Here is a 23,090-nt window from a genome sequence, read left to right as displayed (position 1 = left end):
ATTTCAATACACATGAAATAGTGCACATTGTAATTGGCTAGCTGGAGTTAAAATGAAAACAAATGAACCAGAACTTTTTTCAGGACAGATGAGAAGTAGTAAAAGATTTGCAGCAGTACTCGGGATTGACCAACATTGGGAAACCTGCCAATGACTGACACCGACGGAGACTTAACAGGTGAAAACAGCATCTCCAGATCGACTGGAGAGTCGAGGCATTATGGCCTCTCTCATTCTTTCAAAAGTACTGTGATATCTTCACCAAAATTATCTGTGAAGTGAATGAAGTGCATCTCTTTGCCAGAGATAACAGAGGTAACATGGCACCTCAACCATCTGATGAATTACACGTGCCCATTGCAAAAGAAGAGATGCAGTCGTGCCTGCAACATCTTTAAAAAGCTTTCCTTCATCTTCCAATGTCACTCAATTTCTATTTGTAATGTTTTAATTTGTTCTCACTTCTAACTTTTCTCATTTGATTTAATGCTTTCTTTTCAGACTCCCAAGTTTTACGGGAAGAGTTTCCCAGATTTAAATTCACAGAGTTCTGACTCCAAGAAAAGACCGGAGGTATAATTATCAACCTACTTAACGTGGTAAAGAACAATCCCAAATGCAAAATGCGCGACACTATGCCAGCAATCCTCCTTCCCACAAGCCTAAAGACTAAAAATGTTTAAAAATATAATGCGCTGAAAACGATACAAATGTAATACGCTTTGTTAGTCTGTCATTTTAAATGGTTTGTAAAGTCTTCCCTCGGAGGATTTGACTTAAATCATTCATTAACTTGAGGCTGATGGCTTTGTCCTGGAAAGGGGGAAGAACATGAATTTCTCAAATGTAACCCAATTTCCTAACAGAAACAAAAACAACCTGATAAAATTCAGTCACCAAAAGCATGTATCCTACTCCAAGCAGAAGCGTAAATAAATTAATTACAAAGTGAGCTCAGTCAGCAAAATCCAATTTTATGAGGAGTGTAAATTAACATTTCACTTGCTTAAAAGTTTAAAAAAAGAAAGCAAGAAAGAAAAGTAGGTCAGCATGTTTCCCCAGCATGTCTTTCTGACTCCATTAAAACTGTCTGTCAGATGACTAACCAAGCCTGTAATCCAACTAAAAGCATGTTTGCTTTCTGTTGCACTTTTTGCCAGGGGAAAGGAAGAATTCCACTCAGCTTTAATGCTGAAATTCAGGTAAACATCTTGAAAAGTCAGATAATTTCCTCACATTTACCTACCGAATCCATTTGTATCGACAATAAGCAACTGGTTATGGATTCACGAGGCTGAGAAACAATCCCACAGATGATTAAACGCTTACCGGCCTTAGGCACTGCCCACAGGGCTATAAGATACCATTATTTAAAGCCAATGTCAGAACTGCCTCTCTGCCTGATTGACAGAATTTTCATAAGACTGAAAAATTTAGAGTTTTCATAAGACTGAAAAAGGTAGAGTTTTCACATGAACGTGCCAATATACAAAGAAGTACTGGAATAAGGTGAGACAGGACAAAGCTGTTGCTGTTAGCTTTTACTGTGCCAAAGGAATCTGAAAATCCCCAACACCTTATGATCTTTCTCTTTCCTTTTATTAGTATTAACAAGCAGAGCGACATTTAAGTTAGGATAGGAAGGGTGTTATTTCTCCTGCCATCCAACTTTAAGAAATCCTGCACGCTTTCCATGTGAGCGCCGAAGAACTGGAGATTAACTGTTCCAATGTATTTTAAATTGAGCATGTGATACCGAGTCAAACCAAAAACAAATCACAGCTATTTTTAGAGCGCAGTCCTAGGGCTGCTAGCATCCCTGCAGGAGGATCTGCAGTGTGTCAGCTGGCTTATCAGTGGCGTGGCAATGGAAAACTCCCTCTGCTGCAACAATTCATGCGCTGGGTGAAAGCAAGCCATCTGAGTCCGACAGTGTCAGCAGAGGGAAATCCATGGCCTCATCTACTAAAGTAAAGATTTTCCCAGAGAGTCTTTGGGAGCTTACTGGTTTTCGAGCGGCTTCTTTTTATCTTCCACGCCATCAGCACAGGAGTCAGCCTCCACTGAGAGGCCAGCACGGTCTTTGTTCCTTTGCAGTCTGCAGAGGAGCCCACCCTATGCAAGACCACTGAAGGGATCACGAGGAAAACGGAGGAGTAAGTTTGCAAATACAGAGCACCAGGAAGACATGCACGTTCTCATGTATGTTTCTTCTACAAGGAAGGACCAAGCACGTGTCTCTTCTGATACTAAGTCCTCCAGGCACTTTTGGGTTGCTGCTGCTCTGACTTCTCAGAACTCTTGGGAACAATTTATTGCACTTCTCATGAACCTTGGCTACTGCAGATAACATTTTCAGGTTGGCCTGACAACCAAATAAGCCATGTTTAGCTTCAAGGTCCAGGACACTGGCAATTTGCTCGTTCCCAGACTGATATTTATCTCATCAACATTTCTTCATCCCTCAGATTCAACATCCCAAAATAAGAAAAGCGTTCAAAGGGAGAAAAAAAAATGCACAGCAATAGGCAGCAGAGAGACCGCAAGGTGCCAGTAGAAAGTACAACCAAACGGCACAATGGCAATTAGGCGAAAGAGATGCATCAAAGACGCCCCATGCCCCTGAACAAGAAAATGATCCGAATGAGGAATAGGAAGCAGTGAACTGAGTGCATAAAGAAAGAATGGAGGCTCTGAAACAAAGCTTTTGAGGTCATGGGATTGGGGTCTCAGCAGTTATGTCTGCATGACCAAGCAAGCGTGGCCTCAGCCCTGTGCTTTGGAGCGCGTGGGCTGGGCAGGGACAAGCTACTCCACATTTCCCATCTGCTCTTACAACAACATTGCCTGGCACAAGGCAGAGAGGATAACGCAGGGTTTTCCTGCCATGAAAACAGCAGGGATATGAAACTCAAGCAGAGGCAACCTACAACAAATGCATGCAGTCAGCATCTTTGTATGTACAGTCGGGAATAATGCTACAACAACCCCACACACCCCGCAAAATTGAAGTGGGGGACAAGAAATAGCAGAAAAAGGCCACAGAAATAATCAGATCCATGTGAAGCGAAAAAACGCCACGGTGTGGAATGAAACAAGTCTGAAGTTATGCCTGCTTCAGTGCTGTACCCATCCCCACAAGAGGCAGACCTCTGGAGGAGGTGGCTTGTGGCTGGACTGCCACAGAAACCTCACCTGCTAACATCAAGGGAGACATCAGCCAAACTACGGCCTGATTAGATGTGCCCCCTTTAAAAAAAGAAAGGGTTCGATCATGTCAGGGGACTTTGATAAAGCCACTGAATAGTAACACGTACTTCACTGTGAGTGTGCTGCAGATTTAAGTCCTGGCTGCTTTGTAGAAATTAGACTGTGCGTGCTTTATTCTTTTCACTGGCTCTAGTTATCTCTGAGTTTCACCTATTTTGAAAGAAAAGTTATGCATGCCCTGTGTCATCCAGCTGAATTCCTTCCACAGGGGAAGATCAAGAGGCATTCAGAAAGTCCAGAAGTTCATAACATCTAATTGACACCTTTTCTTTTCCTAAAAGCCATCTGTTTCAGAGCCTTACCGGGTACTGCAGCGAGGATGATTAGCATAATAACTTCAGAAGTGCCACAACTTTAATAAAACACCTTGTTAAGCAAAATGTAAGAAGGGCGCACATTCGCAGTCATGGAGGATGAGAATTTATGGACGTGGACAAAGGCTGCAGAAAGCATCTGAGCGCCGGTAACTTCGGCGAGGATCCGTGTTGTCATAGAGACAGCAGAGAGCAAGGAAAAGTTCACCACGGTAGCTATACCTTAGTGAATAAGTCTTAATGTAACTTCCAGCTGAGGACATGTAATCAATCTCCGTATGAGCTTATTGAAGGAATTCCCTTTATGCTTACTCAGTCCTCAAGAGCCCAAAATGAGGGAAAAGGTTTTAAAATATATATATTTTATTACTTCTAAAGACAAGCCAAGGCCCAGTGCTTCCACTGGATGAAAGGGAGGGAACAAAAAGATAACTGTTTCCTTTGAACGAGAAATGATGTGAAACATGAAAAACTTGACAAAGACATTCAATAATATATATATATTTTTAAAAGGATGGAAAGAGTAATTCTAGGGCAGCCAGGCAAGACCAGCCATGTGCAATGGTGTCTCCTCTTTCCCCCAGAGACTTCCCCACCGAGGTGGCCCCAGCATCTCACTGCTGCTCTTCTCCCTCTCCCCGTCAGGTCTGACTGCCTCATTCCCTCTTACGCTACCAGACCCAGGAGTTTCCCTGCTCCTCCTTCTCTCTCCATGCCTTTCTCCTGGCATCTCTCTCCCTGTCAGTGCCCAATCCCCGGTTTATTTTCCTGGGGGGGCAGAAGCCCTTTCTCTCCCTCTCTGGGTCCTTGCTCGTGCCTCCAGGCTCAGTTCCACCACCTGGGAGGTTTGGGCCGCTGGAGCTGACAAAAAAGAAGAGAGAAGCAGTGCCAGGGGTTGTTTATTGGCTAGGGTCTTCGATTCTTAGCTTACACAATTACGGGTTTTGTATGTGAGGAAGAAATTGCAGTGCTAGCGTGTCATGATATAAAGCTGCAGCTATGTGCGTAATGCCTGAAAGGCAATGAGCAGAAGAAAAAGAGAACCTCAGAACTCTATTCATACTTCTCCCTAACATTTTAAGATATAAAGATCAGACTAATTGCCAAATAGTCTTGACTTGAGCAGGGTTCACTAATCACGCTCTGCTTGAGGAATTAGGAGAGAATTTACTTAGCCACATCATGAAAGGTGCCAATAAATTGTTCAGCTGGAGAGTTAACATAATAAAAAAAATCATTTTTTATGTTATTTTCTTTAGCAGTTTATTAATTGCTGCCTGAAATACTTTTCTGAAACACAACGAGCTGCAAATGAATTCATGGGCTATTAATCTGCTGTACATGGCACTGGAGGGAAAGCTCATTAGGTGAGTTGATGCAATTACTGCTATTACATAACCATCTTCACAGAACATAGAGTAAATTATGAATAATAACATTCAACCTAAGTTGCTCCTTCAAACATTAAAGCTGGCAAGTGAAAGCCATGCAAAATCAGGGGGAAAGGCTAAAACACCAAAGAGGCAGGCCCCTCTGAAAAGAAGAAAAGCAAAGCAGATCTGCTTCTTTCAAGGCACCAAATCAGTGCGAAAAGCAAAAGATGTTTATTTAACTATGGGAAACGGCATGCAACAAGTAGATTACGATAGAATTTTAATCGTGTATAAAACATTTTCAGCCACCCAGCATAACAAAGTGTGCATTATCTCTGGCAGAGGACAGACTGCAAGGACTGTCCTGTTTTTTTTCGTAGCAGGGAGATCCTTTATGTTGCTTTGCTCTGATCTTATAAAATCCCCCCATCCATGGGAATGAGCATTTGGCATTAATTTTTAAAGGTTTCCAGTTTCTCAGACTGAAAAAATAAATACAAGCATTCCTATCTGATCAGAAACTGAAAAACAAACATGCAACCTTAATGAACAACACAAAAAAGATGGGGCCTGTATGGCTTGTTCACTGTTTTCCCACTATCTAGACACTTAATTCTTAATTTCTTTGGTATTTTCACAGTTTACCTCTTTCGCTTTCAAAGCATTTACAATACAAGGTCTCCCAGCTCCTGTAAAAAGGGTCATCATTTTCACCTATCAAGATAGGAAAACTAGTCTAATCAGCTTGTAACATTTGCAGAGAGAAATTAGTCCCAGAACAGAATTCAGGGTTTTGTGATTCCTACTTTGATATTTCAGTCATGCCTCCTGAGAAACCAATGAGTGTCAGCAGGCAAGGTAACTGCTCTGGGATGTCTGAAAAAGCCCCCAGCCACTGCGTGGTATTTAGGTACCTAGTTGAAAATCTAGCCCATAGCAAAGCAGAAGCAATTCTTAAATCCAGTACACTGGAAAAAAAAACCAAACCAAAACAAACAAACAAACAAAAAAACCCCACTTCATTTCTGAGTAAAAGCATTTAAGTGAAGATTTCATGCATTTTAATTAATTCAAGTTAAAATGATGTCAGTGCATCTGCACGAGCTTCCGAAACGTAACTACACCGACTAGCCCTCTACTCAACAACTCACTGGAGATGGAATTCAGTTCAGTAAGGGGCCTGGAAGAAAATAAAACAGGCGCATAAAGTAAAAAATACAAACACGACAGCTCTTTAAGTTGATGTTTCCTGGTTGCTGATTTAAACCAGAATTAAAATAAGTAAATCAATTCGGCCTATTGTTCAGTAGCAGAATGTAATTGCATGTTCTGAGAAACATGAACATTTAAATATTACAAGACTTTGAAGTCTGCGACGAAAAGCAACAGACATTTCTGGGCAAGTTTTTAAAAAAACAACAAATACAGAACACAAAATCTGGATTCTCTCCACTTCATGGTAATTCCCCTGCATTCCCTCCCTTCCTCCAGGGAGGTTAATTGTAAGCAGATTTACAAATCTGAACATTGCTTCAGTGCACTGAAGCAATCTGGAACAATAATTCTGTGCCTTTATAAACATAATTTTGCTCTATTAGAGCTCACTGCGGATGAGGTTTGTGCCAGCACAGGGGGCTCTTCTGCACCACACCACAGTACGTGGGCTGGGAGTTTGTCTGAGAGGGACCCAACAGATCGACAAGCACAGTGGTGGTCCTTGCAGCCTGCACATTTTCTACAAGAGGGAGGATGGAAGCGGAAGAGCTGCTAGGCTAAGCTGAGCAGTTGTGGCAGAAAGAAGCTCCATTTTCCTTCCTCCATACCCTGGAATAAACCCGGTTTGGGTTTTCTGTAAGGGTAGGTTTCACCTTACAAAGCACACATTCCAGCATCCTCCTTGAAAGAGCCCACTATCATTTAAGACTTTTGCCCGGTTTCCCACACGCTCCCCTAATTGTGCGAGGCAGCACCAGTCCTGTGACCCCGCGCTAGCTCCCAAGCACTGAGGTCCATGCGTCCCGACAACAGACTGCTGCTCGCTGACACCTGGGGTCAGGCCAGGGATGATGCTTCAACATCAGCTTAGAGATCACGCAATCAAAGGGCAAAGGTTAGTTTCCTAAGGCTCTCCATCACATAATGAGCCACTGTCAGCCTCGGTAGCCTTCTCACTTCAGTGACAGCAAAAAAAAAAAAGTCCTGTGTGATTACAATTTGTCTCTACGTGTCAATTAAAAAAAAAAAAAAATAACGGACTGGAAGGGTAAAAAGGACAGAAATGTTTTGGAGCGAGTTATCAGAGCTTCAGCTGCACCTACACTCTCCTGAACGAGCTTCTGGAGCCCCACAAATGAGCCCCACAAGTGAACTTACAATAAACCCCAAAGCTGAAACATCACCAGGGGAAGGGTTGGCCGAGGGCTGTTCTATTTAGAGGTGCAGCTCCGGATGCAGGGGACACTAGGCTCAGGAGTCTCTGAAGCAGGGGATCTGACAAAAGACAGCAGGGCTTTATTTCAAGCCGTGTTTTGCATGGATAAGGATGATAAGAGAGTCATCACTAAACCGCTTCCCCTCACACCCTTTGTCTTGTCTATTTGGAGCACAAACTTTGCAGCAGCAACTACACAATGAAAGCCAGTCCCTGCACTGGTGGGATCCAGTTTCAGCTGGGTCCCGCAGATATTATCATAATACAAATAGCTCCACTGCTGCCCTGGAGGCGGACTTGTTATTGACCTCTCTTGATCAGATCTGGGGACTAAAATGGGGTCGAAGATAACTTTTTTTTCCCCATACGAACAAAACAACCTATAAAGAGATGCAAATTTGGTGCATTCCTTTGTCGTCTCACTTCATTCTCTAAAACAAGATAAAAGCATACAAGAAATGCTCAGTGTCTGTTCTCTTCCAACATGCTGTATCTCCATCTTCAAGTTCTTACTTATTACACTGGCGAGGCAGCCAGTTCTATCTCTGATGTTTGTGTGCAATGCTCGTTAAACTCAAAAGCAGTTGCATATGTGAGCGCTTTTGCATGCCCTTTAAATGCAGAACAAACGAAAACACGACCATAGCATTTAAGCACAGATTACTCTGAATGCTGAAATTTTGCATTTACTCCTCCTCAGCTCCTGGGAACAGACCCTGTGGTTCCTACTTGTGGCTGCCCACTGCGATTACTTTCCCCATTTGGGACTGGTTTGAACATTGTAGGCTTGTTTCCCTATGAGACCTCTCTGATTCTTTTCTCTGTCCTTTGTTCGAGGCTTTCATATTACAAGGTAACAGAACTGTAAGAAGACAGACAAACAAAATGCCAGGAAGTTACTTGGGGAAAAGAAAAGCCTCCATCTCCTTAAAAAAAATAATAAAAAAAAGCTCACTGACAAATGTTCCTTAGTTTACATAAACTCATCAAGAAATAGAGTTGAAACCTAGAGACATGTATGAAAGAAGGTCAGATAAGAAAATAGTTTATCAAATCTCTCAAGAGTTGAAAAGCTACTGTTTATGAAAGGATAACACAGAATCACTTCAGACTTTTAAACCAAGAAAGCAAGAGACACAGTGAGCTGATGACATTTAAAGTAACTTCTCTATTCCTTTTCATGCACCTCCTACAGAAACATCCCTCACTTCTCCCCACTATCCTCAGTGGTCCCCCTCCAAGCTGGTACCCCCTCTTTCGGTGCCCGTGGTGGTTTGAGATAAAGGCGACTGCCAAAGGGCAATTTTGCTCTGTTCACCCTAAGAAACAGGCAGACCAAAACGTTAATTCTTGCCTGTAAAGCTCCTGCTATCCTATGAGAGAACACCAACTATCACCTTAAAGGCAGTAAGTCTTTATACTTTACCCTAAGTAACTTGGGTTAACACGTTAGGAATACTGCTGATATTTCCAAAGCCTGCTCTGACGTGACGTGACAGCATTTAATAAGATTACTATTTCACGTCAGCAATAAAATCCTTCGGAATTCAAGGCCAGCAAACCCTGAGGTGAGGAAAGTGTTTCTTCTTCTCTCTCAAACTGCATCATGGTGGTTTATCCACAAAAAAAAAGCTTCATATGCACAGATATATATGCAGTCATATACCTAGGAATAATTTCCTCCTCACTTCATGTTGCATCTTTATCTGTATTCAGCCTACCTCCTCCTTTACTCTAGCCATGGTCTCCATTCCAGTAAACTATATGTAGTGTTTGTTATTATTGAGCACTCTTTTTGCTAAAAAGTAAAGATTCGTGGGCAGAACTATTGCCATTGCCACAGTCTGCCTTCTAGGAATATCCAGACATTTCATTTACTATAAATGATAGCCTTAAGATTACTTTTATGACAATCTACAGCATTATCAAACTGTGTTTCTCACCCTAAAACATCTAACATGCATTTAGGAGCTGTGGTCACTGGAGCCCATAGCAGCTTACATAGACCCATCTACACAAGACATCCTTTGTATGATGTTCTCCCTCCTGGACCTTTAGGCGAACAAAGTTGCCCTTCATGCACGCAAGAAAACTTGAAACCCTAACAACAAGGGCAGTAAAGTCATGGAAATCCTAAGACCTCCTAGCTCCTCCAGTTCTTGAGACTTGATGTGGTGCCATTTTCAGCAGCTGTAATTTCAGATTTCCATGAGGAAAAGTTAGAAAAACTGCAGAGTGAACATAAAGATCTATCTGGTTTGTTCTCTGGCTCCTCAGCACTCTTCCTCTAAGAGGAGAAGGAGATGGTAGGAGAGAGAAAAAGGATGCAACCAGGACAGATCAGCATGGCTTTGGGACCTATTCTGCTTCTGCCCAAAGATGCAGAAGTGAACTACTGGGAAGCGTAATGCAATTTATGGAGGAAAAATGGTGAAGATGAGAATGGATTTAAGTCACAGTTCAGTCATAAACATCTCATTAGTGTTAATTTTTTTTTTCTCCAGTCTGTATGTCTCTCTAAGGAACTCCCGTGGGTGAAGTAGAGTAAGGAAGTGGTATTGGGCAATTTTCTTCCTCTCTAATGCTCAAACTGCAAATTTCTGTAGTGTTTATTGTTGCAACTAACCTACTGAAATCAGGAACAGCACTGATTGAGGTAAAACTCTCAGCAACCAAATAAGTCATTACACCAAAGATTATTTTTCTTACTGCCATCACTCCATTCAAAAATGGGAATTTTTCAGAAGCATTACACCCCTTAGAGACTTGAGAATGGCTTTTTGGGGGGTAGATTTCTATGCTTGACAGGGATATCAATAAACTGGAAAATGAGAAAAATCACATACTTCTATCTGTATATTTTAATATGCTACTTTGCAGGGCAAAACCCGGATTTCTAGAAAAGAAGGCAGGGAAAGTTGTCTTTTCATGTGTGTGCACTTGGAAGTATCTGTTCATAGTCAGGTTTACTGGCTTTGTGGGTTTAGAAGGGGATTAACCAGCTTGTTTCACCTTTCAGAGGAGCTCCAACAAGTAAAAACAGAAGACTCAATGCCATTGTAGCATCAGGCTCTGTAAAATGTCACAAACTGGTGTTAACACCAGAAGAAGGACCTCTTGCAAAAGCACCCACACTGGCACAAGCAGAAGGCGCATGGCTGAAGAAGGCTGCTATGTGCTGCAAGAGAGCCATCGGGAGGCTCTTGGGAAATGACACCCTGGGCTGACAGGAGAAAAACTTGCCAAGCAGCAAAGCCACAAGCTGCTCTGCATGGCTGTGGGAGGACTGAAACAGCCCTTAAGAAGCCAGTGCCATCTTGCTCATGCCCCAGGAAGCCATTTCTAGAACATAGGGGAGATAATCCAACCTTAAAGCAAGCATCTGTGATTTTGTTCCTTTAGAAAACCTGGTGAAATGACCCACGTAGAAGTTGTCACATCCACACAGGTTGGCCACGTTGCACAGAGAGCACATTGCACTATTTGGTCTTAAGTGACAGCATCTAGGCTGCAAAGTTAAGGACTCAGAAGTCAATAAAGCACATCTGAAGTTGTGTGCAAAGTTCAAACTCCTTTCTGTGCACATGAATACAGACACTGGCTTCAATTGCGTAACTGTGTAATATTTTTCTTCCTTTGGGACTGTCACATATACTTAGGATATGACAAACAATAAATTGCTTCCGAAGACAACTTACATTCTTTGGACATTCCCACTTCAAAGCACTTCTGTAGTCTGCAGTACTGGCAGCGATTTCTGGTAACTTTATTGATAACACAATTTTTATCTCTATGACATGTGTAAACCATGTTCTTCTGGATACTTCTGCGGAAAAAGCCCTGAAATCAAGAAAAAAAGAAATCGAATAAACCTTTAAGCATCCCATAAACCTTAGAGACAGACACTAGCATAGTCTAATAACAAAATAAAATCAAAGTTATGGTTGGAGCATGGCATCTTTAAGACTCACTCTTTTATAATTAAGTATTGTTTTTTTTTTTTCTGCAACATAAAAACTCATCTCTTAACCAAAAACAAATTAAATAATGCAACCAAAAGCCAAAATAAGCAAAACTACAACTAGTAACAGCACTCAGGAAATGAAGTCCTGAAGTTTTACATGAAGACTCAGATAAAAATGTTTTTTGCTTATGGATTTAGCAATGAGCTGGGTAAACAACAGCTTTCTTAATTGATCCACTTGGAAGTCAAATACTCATACAACAACCAAGAGTCTCTCAGCCTAAAGATCCCATCTTTTTCTGTTAGCCCAGAGGTTCTCTATAGCTCGAATACTGCACGTAGAAAATGAAGTAATTTGAAATCCAGGTCTTTTAGCTGTCTGAATTCCTACAACAATTAATTAGGCTTCTGCAGGTGGAAGAGTTCCAGTATCAGGTTATTGAGTTGTGAACTTGTAAAAGTCGCCAATTACAGCATTTTTCTTATTGAGATACAGCTGTGAAAATAATCATGTAATTATAATGATCTTGAACAGAAATTAAAGAGGACTAGAGGTCTGGTTTATTCTTAAGGAACAACATTTGCCTGGATTCCTCCTTTGGCAAGTAAAAGAGAAAAACAGTCATAAATGGCAAGATTAGCTGGCACAGAAAAAAAGGCAAAACCAAGTTAATTTCTTTATCTATGCTAAAAACCAAGCTGTAGATAATATCACATAATAATGAAGAAGAAAAAAAGAGGATTACTTTAAGCATTTGAGAAATCAACCCACAGATATTCAGTGAAAGTATTTCTGCAACAGGCATCTGGATACTTGACAGTACCATTTAACCTTCTCCAATAGATTCTGAAAATCATTTCAGCGAGTGCCAGGGTCAAATTTCAGTCAACACTGTAGCATTATGGAAGAACACTTAGCAATTTAATATTTGTTGGAGGACTTGAGAGGTTAAAACTCTTCAACCAGCCACATGTTTACACCCCACGGGGAAGTGGTAAACTCGATGCCACAGATGATAGCTCTGTACCAACAATGCGTTTGTCTGAAGATGTAATCATGGTGAGCTATAAAATTGGCTCTCCTAAATGCACTCACAGAGATACGCAGTAGTTCAAAAGCCCCAAACCCTATCATTCGTAGTTAACTGAGAGAGTTTCTGGCCATACAATCAGGGAGTGGTAGGGCAGGCACAGTCAGTAAGGGCTGGTCATAAATTCCTTGCACACCCAACATGCTATAGATGCTAATGTTATGAAAATTCCTCAAATTCACTCAGAACTGAAAAATGTCTCCTTAATCACGTAACCCCTGGCAAGAGTTTTCGGTTCTTGCACAGGCAAGCCTCATCCTGACATTAGCTCCTCTGACTTAGAAGACACTTCAGACAATCATCAAAGACCTAACAAAAACATTTCTTTCTCAAGCTACAGGACACAGCAGAAGCATTCAAAGACAGTTGTTTAGGCAATTAAAATGTTTAAAGATTATCAATAACACTGATAGCTTATAGTCCACGCTTTGCTCACTAACATTGCTTTAATGTTTGTTAGGAAAATATGGCACATACATTTATTTACTTGCCAAGAAGAAAGTTTATGGTAATTTCCACTTACTATTTTCTTGCTTTGGTATTTCTCTAATTGCAATGCCTGGCTTCGTGGTAATTGTTGATGATGCTAAGTAGAACTGTGAGAAGTCTATGACATCTTCTTGAGTTCAACAGACAGAAATTGTGAACTGTCCTGGTTCAAGGATCTCCATACAGCTTATTTAGTCACTGCTTTTTACGTGGCATGAGGCAGGAGAAGGCAAGACTGGTAGCTTCCCCTGCAGCCGTCATGGTTTAATCTATTGCTACATGTCACTGATGGAATAAGACTCCGAACATCAGCCTGACACTGCAGGAAGCAGAATGGCCTGAACGAACAAATACGACTCTAGTGCAGCAGCCATCTCACCGTGCTGAACAACTGGAGTAATTTAATAAATGCATCTCCCAGAACCTCCTTGTTGTCTGCACGTTCCTTGGGGCACAGGCCACCAGTCATCCATGCTTGAGCAACTTCAGATTTACTGAAACAGGCACTACTTGAAACAAAATTCAAGAGTCAAAAGTGTCACCCAGTACAGAGAAGAGAGGAAACAGCCTCCCTCGTTGTACCTGTAATTCACCCAACTATAGCCAGAGGTTAATGGCACCCACTGAGTGATCATTTGTTCTGATATTTAGACACAGGTTCTGCATCCTTTTAACCTAGGGTCTAATTACAACCCATCAGGAAGGAAAGTAGAGAAGGTTACCTCAGTCCTTAGCACACACAGTTGACCACACAGCCAAACGGAAAAAGGTGATCTGACTTCTGCAGATGACAAGCATAAAGCATTCATGAACTCATTACTAATATAAAAGGCTTAAGAGAACAAACCTAGAAAAAGCAGATATCCAGGATGAAATTAAGGGATTCTTCAACACCCTAAGGTCCTCAGAAACACCCTACCCCTCAGAAATACCCTACATAGAGTGAGATATATAGAAGAGAGTATTGTGGAAGCTTAGACTTGTATTACAAAAAAAAAGTCTTACATATTTGACGTTCTTTCTGGACTTACTCACAAAACAGAAAAAAAAACAGTGAACTTGTTAATTTAAAAATATTCATATGAAAAGGTATAATGTGGTCCTGATCAGGACTAAGGACCCGTTTTCTCTGAGGACCCTTAGTGCCCACCACTAAGTACTTTTCTACCAGACAGCAGCAGGATACTATTTCTACTGAGACGTGTGGCAAGCTCATTTGAAAACCTTGACAATACGTCACTGAACAGATTTGATCTGTCTCTGGACAGACACTAAGAAAAATGCCCAGATTATAGATATTATTTAGTTTCTCTGCATACGAAAGCCAAACCGAAACCATCCCACGGGGGGTAATAGGCCATTCTTCAGGCACAAAATGGCAAGCAGCATTTGTTTAGCTCCGTGGTTTGGTTCTGGGAGCCGCCTCCACACCCCTCATGCTGTGCAGACACGAGCGTGGGGAGGCACTCCGAGCAGGGTCATGCCCAGATTATTTCCCAAATCTGATGGTAGGCTAAGAAAAATATTTGCTCATGAGGAAAACCTCTATGCCAGATAACTGTGCGGGGGCTTTTCTCTCCGTATGCTTTCTCTCCCTCCAGTCTGTCTCACCCCAAGTGTCAGGTTTATAGCGCAGGCCATAAACGCAAATCAGACACACTCCAGGCACCCAAAATAGCGAACATGCCTGGCTCGACGCCGTGTCACACGTGCAGCCAGCCCGAGGCCTCGGGGATGGGCGCAGAAGACGTGATTTGAGGGAGGCCATGGCTGGGGCATGAAGGCAGGCTGCCATCGGCTGCGGAAAATGGCCGCCTGCCCCCAGGCCTGCGCGCTGCCTCCTTTCTGGGCTTGCTCCCACTGCGCTGCAGCAAAACCGAAACACAAACACTGCCGAGCGTGTCCCCCAGCAGGTATGCGACAGGTTCGCACTTGAACGTGGCCCTTGCTCATCCCCCAGGTATGTGACTTGTTGCACCGCTGGGGATGTGGCATGTCGCCCGTGGCTGTGTGGCTTCCTGCTGAGCCCGTCTCACAGACCACAGCGAGAGCAGGAGCCCGCCTCTGTCCCTGCACAGCTACCTGCACCTCACCTGCTCTGGCTACCAGCACCTCAGCAGCCAGAGACAACACCCATACTGCTCATATCCTTTTTTTTTCCCCACCCTATGTTCACTAAAAATAGCAAAGTTAGAAGCAGGCCTATGTTTTCCTCCTGTGCTCTTTGTCAAGTGACTTGAACCCTAGCTCACAATCCCAACAGTTTCTTCAAAAAACACTAAAGAAAATCTGAATGCAACCTAACCTAAAGATGTTGTCAGAAATTTTGGAGACAGAAAACTACTGTTGTTTGTAAACTAATCGGCTTCAAGTTCCTATAGGCTTTTGGAAGACAAAGCTACTACTGATGATAATACATTCACCTCAGAAGGAATCTGTTCTGCTCAATATTTAAATGAAGAATGTTTTATACAAATATTTTAGCATTCCTTCCAAATTAACTCCCTGTGATGGGAGATGAGACACTCCTGTGCCAAAAACAAGCACAGATGATTCTTTGTAATTTAAAACGCACTCTGAATACAAAGACAAAGACATTCTGTGAGATATAAAACATTACTGTGGTACAAAACTGTTTTTGATAACATCTACAAAGTACTTGAAATTCAAGTAGAGAAACCTACTAAGACCTATCAGGAACAGTGATTTGCTCTAATATTCCTCTACGCACAACTTTTAAAAGGAGCACGGATCTTGTGTTTTCTTTTAGCGAAGACAAAGAAGCTTTACAGAAATCACACTTTTGAATTAATTCTGTCCTTCCGAGCTGCTGTTACTGGCAGCCTTCACACAAAGCACTTTGGACTGACATTTCAATTTTTAATCTCATCTTTTCTGCACACCACGCCATGCTCCTCCCAAGCCCACCAATCTTGTTATCTTAATGGATGACAGATAGAGTATCACTCTGACCATGCCACATTAGGCATCCTCATTTACCCAGTGCAAGGAAAAAATGCTGAGTATAAATTATTCAGAAATGTATTGTATCAGCGTGTGTTCTCTGAGCATTCACCACTGGCAGAGCAGACAGATTATTTTTCACTTTTAATTGTGTTGATATCTTATCTGCTGCACTGAAAGCAGAGAGTGATACGTGAAACCATATGTACCAAGCAGAAAATAAACCCAGTTTACTAGGTCTATTGCTTAAAATTAAATAACTGATTTAGTCAATGTAACTTCAACGTGGTGCCAAACAAACCACGCCATCCCACTCACCATGCATTTTTGTAGTTACCTGTCAGTGTGTCAAAACTTAAAGAGCTCAATTCAGAGGATATTAACTATTTCAGGGAGATCTGGAATGCCACCATGCCACTGGTTATCTGAATACAAAGGAAGACGTTAAGGATAAGCCCTCAAAATGTTGTTAAGTGTTCAAGCTGATGAAGTCTTACAGAATTGTTAGCATGAACTGCTACCCTTACCTATCTGAGAGGGAACCTATACAGTTCCCAGTCCTTCACCATCCAGTTGATTTTGGCAAGTCACACAATTTAAAGCCGAAGTTATACCCATTACACGAAGAGATGGATCATTTGATCTCAACAGCTTTTTAAAAATATTTTGCCAGCAGAGGGTATGCCAAATCTTTTTTCATAGATGTAGTGGGCTTACAAGTTGAAAAACTGCATTGCAAGCCAGTGATAGAGTAATCAGCAGAGAAGGGCTATTGCTAGCTCAATCTGTTTAAACAGCCTGCTCAGTTCATCTGGTTCAGCTTTGATTACCCCCAAATACAACCAGCCAGCTATGACTCTTGCAGATTTAGAGGCTATTCTTTGGTATATTTGCAAAATAAGCTTCTGAGTGAAGTGAATTGCTACTTTATCGTAAAAGAAACAAAGGAGTAGGAAAGACTTTTCTGTGGAATGGTTTATCAGTCATTTATAAACTCTGACTGACTGAGCTTTGAAGGGAAAAATACAGAACAGAAACAGCTGAAAAGAAAACCCAGCTCATGACATACCTGAAACTTCTGCTGTTAGGTTTACTGTGACATACAGGACGTGTTAGTATGCACCCTTCTACAGAGCAAATGTTTTTGTGATATATAGCCTCTTTTCAATCTATTTATTTCAGTCATTCAAGTAACCCTCTATCCTCACTAGTCCTGTAAAGCTTTCATACGTAAGGTAAGAACCCAGTTCCTGCTGTCTCTGGAGCATCAGCAAAGACATTTAAGCTCCCAGTGATGAGATCTGCACAAAACTACTTTGCTGTGTGTCCAGGGAATTACACAGGTGCATTCAGGAACTGAATGAGATTTGCAATATTTATATTACAAGCGGCCACAGCCAAGGAACAAACCCCACCTTTCCCACAAAGTCCTGGTAGGATCAGAGGTCAGGTTAGGGCAGGCAGAGCACACTTTTCACTTGTTAACCAGGAATAATCGGGCTGATAACATGCAATCTCACCACTGGAGTTGCATAGAAAGGCTTACAAAAGACCAAAGAGACATGCCATATGATGTTAAGTGATTTTGTACAGTACAAAAGACTGTAAAATGGCTGCAGCCAGAACACAAGACCCCAGAAGCAACAAAAGCTGCTTTTGCAGCCACCTAAAAGGAAGCTAAAATAAACGCATTCTTAGCTGCAAAGCACTTTTCCAGGATGTCTGCACTGTCTATCACGCTTTGGAAGTCACGGCTCTTAGAATAAACAAATTAATTGTCTGACATTGTGGCTGGAAACCACCGCCTGCACAAAATGGAAGCCGCTACAACAATAAGTAGAGGAAGGCTTGCTGCCAGGAAGCCCAGAAATTGTGCTGATCATGTGTGTCAGAGCAGGACAGCCAGATCTTTACAAAAACAAAAGAATTAACACTGTTCCATGCTCATAGCTTGCAGAGAACACCTAGAGGATGTAGCTGCCTGGCAGAAGAGGGGCTGGACACAGCCTCTGTGAGAGAGTGCTGCGTGTTCTTGTTGCTGTTGTTATTTTGAGCAGGAATTCACGTTTCACCTCAGCTAGCCGTTTATTCTGCAGATGAGGAGCAGACATAACCTCCCACGGCCAAAGGAAGAAAATAAAATTTGCTATTTAGAGAAGGTATTTTTTTTTAACCAACAGAAGTTGAAATGCTCCATAAAAAAAGCAGACGTTATCCCGAATCTCACATACAGGAATACAGACCTGTGGACCTATGAGCAAACAACAAAGGGGAAAAAAAAAGCTATGCTCCTTGTCATTACCTTTATATATATAAAAAAAGCTTGTAAGGTTTCCTCAATTCTTAAAAAGAAAAGGCCACAGTGGACAGGGACAGGCAGATGAGGGATGTGTCACCATCCCTGAGCTACCAAAGTGGGAATGCTCCTGCAAAGACAGGGAGGCCACACAGAAAGTAAGGTTTTCTAAAGTGCAACAAAAAAATAATAATAAAAATCTTGGGGGCCACAGGGAGCAAGGAAAAACAAAACAAAACAAACAAACAAACAAACACATTTTGAACAACAAAGTTTGAAGGAAGCTATTTGAGCTACTAATGCCCATTAGCCCTTACCCTGGTAAGGCTGGAAATGAAACCCATTTTTCACGGTGCCCTATATGCCAACACATTTTCTGATTGCAGAAAGGCAGCTACTGACAGCACGACCTCCAAACACACACAGAGAAGGAGGGAGAGCGAGTGCGATCTGCCACGAAGCGTGCGAGGTTCATTCATTCGGCTGCAATCCGCGGCAGCCTGTGCCAGCAAGGGTACAACGGTATCCACGAGCCTACCCATGGATTTCTCCACAACTTCGATTTTCACTGAACTCCTGACCTTTTTAGCAAACATGTCAAAGTCTCCAGACGGAACAGTCATCACCTTGAAGCAATATGTAAGGGGAAAGAACCACTTAGATTTTCTCCACTTCAGCAATTGAAACAGAGAGGAAGGAGCTGGTATGCACTTCCATCTGCTTTCTTCAAATTAAAAAGGAAAAAAAAAAAAAAAGAAAAAAAAAAAAAGAAGGAGATGAAATGTATACAATTAAAAAGTTACAGTTAACTTCCTTTCAGTAATGTCTGTAGGATGATTTTTGGCCTGCTAGGAAACTCCAGATGGGAAAAGTAATGAATATAATTTAATATGAATAAGAGGAGATCAAAGAAACATTTTCTGAGTGGCAGAACGCTGACTTGCTTCACACGGTTCAACGCAGAACTCAGGAATTAATTATCACATTTTGCTATTTTCTTATTTTTTGTTTATGCAAATCAATTCCCCTTAACCTAATTTGTGGAGGACCAGACCCACAACCCAATAAAACCATAAAATGTCACTCGGACGGTCGTGCAACTGGCTAGCACTTATCCAAAAGGCTATATATGTTGTTAACTGCTCGTCGTTTTTTCTCCTCTCTTCCCCTCCAGTGCCTCAGGATTTATACCACCAATTAAGACAATAATGAGTGCCCCAGGTTGACCTCCCAGGAGCAAGAATTAATTAAGCGCAGTATTTCTTCGTGAAGAATGACACTTTTCCAAACCGTTTATGTGGCTCCCTTGCATGGAAGAAAGACTTCCCAAACAGCTATCCCCCACATATACGATGGATTTTGGTTTATGCTCTTAATTCAGGTCTCTTTTTATTTGTTGTGTATGCCTGTATGGTTTTTGGGTGGCAGGAGCAGGGGTTACTCCTTTCAAGGACAAGTTCATGTTTTTATTAGATGTACATGGGGTTTTTTGAACCAAGATACAAAGGAAAAACTGAGCAACAGGTACTCTAACAAAGCAGCAAGACCTAGTACCAAAGAGAAAATAAAAATCCCTGCCAAGCTATGCCCATGCAGCGACATGCAAAGTCCTGCAGCACGCCAGACGAGGAAAAGCCTCATGTCAGCTCTGCAATCACCACGCTACAATTACTTCTCGGAGCCTCTCAAATTAGCCTCTCCACTGAGCTGCTGGCAGAGCTGGGAACACGTGAAGAGGAGAGGGCAAGCTCGAACAAAAACCTAGCCGGGAGAAAGGAGGTATGTGCACGTTCCAAGGAAATTCCCCGTGTGGGTGGGCTCTGCCTCCTCCTCCTCCTCCCTTCCAGCCTTACCCCCGGAGGCTCGCGGCGTTCCCGCACATACTTGGCGCTGCAGTTATTTATCGAGCGAGACACGGGGACTTTCACTAATCGGCAGGCAGAAAAAAAAAATTAAAAAATAAAAAAATCCCTGCCCTTCTGCACCGTCTGAAATCTACAGACTCACCAGTTTCTAACCCGCTATCGGCAACTGCATGTTTACAGCTCAACTGAAGAAATAACAAACTGTGCCACGAATATTTGCAGGGGCCTGCAAGCTGGCTCAACGGCAATTCCCCTCGCTCTCCCAGGCAAACCCAGCTGCCTCCTATCCTCTCAACAACCAATGCCTTGGCCTGAATTTGGTCCCCCTGTCCGCCTGGGCTCCTGGCTGCGTGGGGTGAGCCCCGATGAGCTGCACCTGCTGCAGGCTCCCCACCTGTGAGGAGCTGAGTCCAGCCGCGTGGCTCACCCTGTTCTTTCAAATCTGGCATGCTTCTATGGGCTTTGTCCAACCCCAGAGAAGTTTTAACAAGTTTCCAAGGAGGGATGAAGTGACGTATGAAAACAATGCAGAAAACAAACAAAAAAGCAATTTAAAAAAAATGACACAGACAGAAATATGCCAAAATAAAGCAGATGTCTTGAGCATTATGCTTCCTGGTGAGTTTTGCAGGTGTGCATCTGCCTGGCTCATCAGCACATGGTCATTACCTCTCCCACCATTTCTTTTGCTACTAGTTTTGACAACTGATCTCTAAACAAATAGACTGTATGAAATCCCTTGAAATCTGGCAAGTAGTGTCTTGTGCTCGCTGCTTCACGCTGTATTCTCCTTCACCCGCGTTCAGTGACAAAGAAACTCTGCTAATGCAGAACGACCCCTCTAAAACCTTGTAAAATGCAGAGTTTAGCAAAACTCAGCTGCCTGGAGACTACAAAATAGAGTTCAAGTAAACACCCAGAAGTATTTAAGTCTGGCTCTCCAGTACTGGCAGTAGCGAAGGAAAATTACCTTTCCACACTGCAGCTGAAACTCATTACTGAAGGCGACAGCAGAGAGATGAGTTGGAGCTGGAGCAGCTTGGCAAAACCACCAGGTTAAGAGTGACATGGGGGCCATACCCCTCAGCCTGGCTCCCCACGCACTCCAAGCACGTGTTCAGCCCACAGCACGGCTTTCTCTGGCTTCTGTATGGCACCGTGCAGAAAACAGTCAGCAGGATGCCGTGGGCAGAACCAGCACTGCCCTGTGCAGCTGGTGTCCTGACAAAATGGGAAGACGGGCTGAGAAAGGTGGATGGACGCAGGCTGTGCAAGTGAAGGGGAAAAAGAGGGAAAGGAAACAACACAGCGGTGATGAGGATTCACAGGGTAACACCAACCAGAGGTAGGGAGCTTACTGGAAAAGTTAAAGAAAGAAGTAGAGCTGAGTTGTGCACGAAGGGCAGCTCGCAGGACAAACGTGGCCTGCCTGGAACAGGGCAGCTTGGGCTGCTCTGATGACAAGAAAAGGCGACCTTTTGGAGATGACTGAATGGACTGGGGCTGATTAATCTGCCACAGGAAAATCTTAGCAAGATGTTTTCCTGTTTTCTCCCTCCCCTGCCAGATTCAGACAGAGAGCTCCTATGATCACAAGACGATCATTCTTTCGATTTATGAAAATCACATGGGACAGAGCAAGATAAAAAGTCTTTTCAGTGGGCTCATCCATGGGTGCTGTGCTTACATCTCTCCTGTTTACCTAACACCCTCTCTTCTCTTCTTTCAAAAAACCCCACAGTTTTCACTTTTGTTTCTGTACATGTAGTAGTTGCCATGTGTCTTCTAAGGATAAATGGTAAGACCATTTGCAGCAGCATCCGAGCAATGCCTTGTTCTCAAATAAAGAAAGAAAGAAAGGTGAAAAAGTAAGTGGTTGGCTGCAGAGCTTACTCTGAAACCCTCTCCTTAACTTTTCCTAGGTCTGGAGCACTGCCACTCTCTTGTACCAGCAGAAGGCAGGTGAGGATCACAGCCCACCCTGAGGAGAGGACGTCATCATTCACACATGCTGGTCACACGTGCACAGAGCTCCACAGAAAGCCGAGTACCCTGGGGATGGGGAAAACCCCTCCTTACAGGGAAGATTCAGCTGGAGAGCCATCGGCCAGGACAGTCGCAGGAGGAGCGAGCAGCAGCCTGCTGCAGTGGCAGCACCATGGTTATAAATCCCCTTTTTCCCTGGTAAAGGCCCGGGAGGCAGCCTGGCTGGGGGCTCCTGCCTCTCCCCTCGGTGCCAGGAGGGCTCCCAGCAGGCTCACGGGTCTGCTAAAGCTGCAGGCAAATCACTGGCTGCATTAACAGCCAGCCAAACAGACATTTTTTGGCACTGTTTCAGCCTGCCATCTCACCTTGTAATTTATGTATCCGTTATTCCAGACAGGGGATCCAGAGTCAATATACCTTTTCCCCTTTAAATGCAGGTATTATGATACGGTTTTATTGCATCCCTCCAAAACGTATTAAATGAGAAATATTAAGCATGGCCTCGTGAAATCATAAGGGACTTATACACAAAAACCTGTTCCCACTTCTCAGCTGTCTCCCAACTTGAGCTGTCAAAATTGCAGCAACTCCTGGGTATTATCAAAGGGAAGAACAGCTTATGAGTAAGGGACCCTGAATATCTGGCAGGCCAGCTGCAGTTATATACCAATTAAACATCTACTATATCAATATACCCAAGCTACCAATTACAGGTTTGGACGTGTGAATTCTTTAACACTACAAGAATTTTCTTCTGAGCTGCATCTCAGATGTCACACCTACAGGCATCTCCTGCAGGAACAGAAAACTTATGGAAAGTTCACATGAAATGAGCAGAATGATATAAAATATGAAGAAGGACACTACACCTTTGTACTCTACACTGAACTCAAGAAATAAAGTATCCATACTTAAAGACTATGGCAAAATTCAGATATAGAGGAGGGAAGGATAGCCACATGGGTATAATCTTGAACTTTGGCAGTGTCAGATTTTTGAATGGTTACTCTGAATGTGAACAGTTTTTCTGAGCAAGGGATTCATTTT

The 23,090-nt window shown here is 42.7% G+C and overlaps 1 protein-coding gene and 1 long non-coding RNA gene across 9 annotated transcripts in view; one reads left to right on the top strand and one right to left on the bottom strand.

Moving 5' to 3' along the window:
• RARB (retinoic acid receptor beta) overlaps positions 1–23,090 on the bottom strand; it is a 320,997-nt gene that overhangs the window by 32,920 nt on the left and 264,987 nt on the right. For all 8 annotated transcript variants that reach the window (XM_068674399.1, XM_068674398.1, XM_068674400.1 and 5 more), the window contains one exon: positions 11,087–11,228. In XM_068674399.1, the coding sequence (XP_068530500.1) occupies positions 11,087–11,228 (142 nt within the window). The remainder of the gene's footprint in view (positions 1–11,086; positions 11,229–23,090) is intronic.
• On the top strand, positions 19,225–22,626 carry LOC137852555 (uncharacterized). The gene is made up of 2 exons (XR_011093924.1): positions 19,225–21,402; positions 21,980–22,626. It is a non-coding gene; the product is annotated as an uncharacterized lncRNA (long non-coding RNA).

The sequence above is a fragment of the Anas acuta genome, chromosome 2 (genome assembly GCF_963932015.1).
Source record: "Anas acuta chromosome 2, bAnaAcu1.1, whole genome shotgun sequence".
Lineage (NCBI taxonomy): Eukaryota > Metazoa > Chordata > Aves > Anseriformes > Anatidae > Anas > Anas acuta.
Note: the sequence above shows the minus strand (reverse complement) of the source record. Positions and strands in the feature narration are given on the sequence as shown.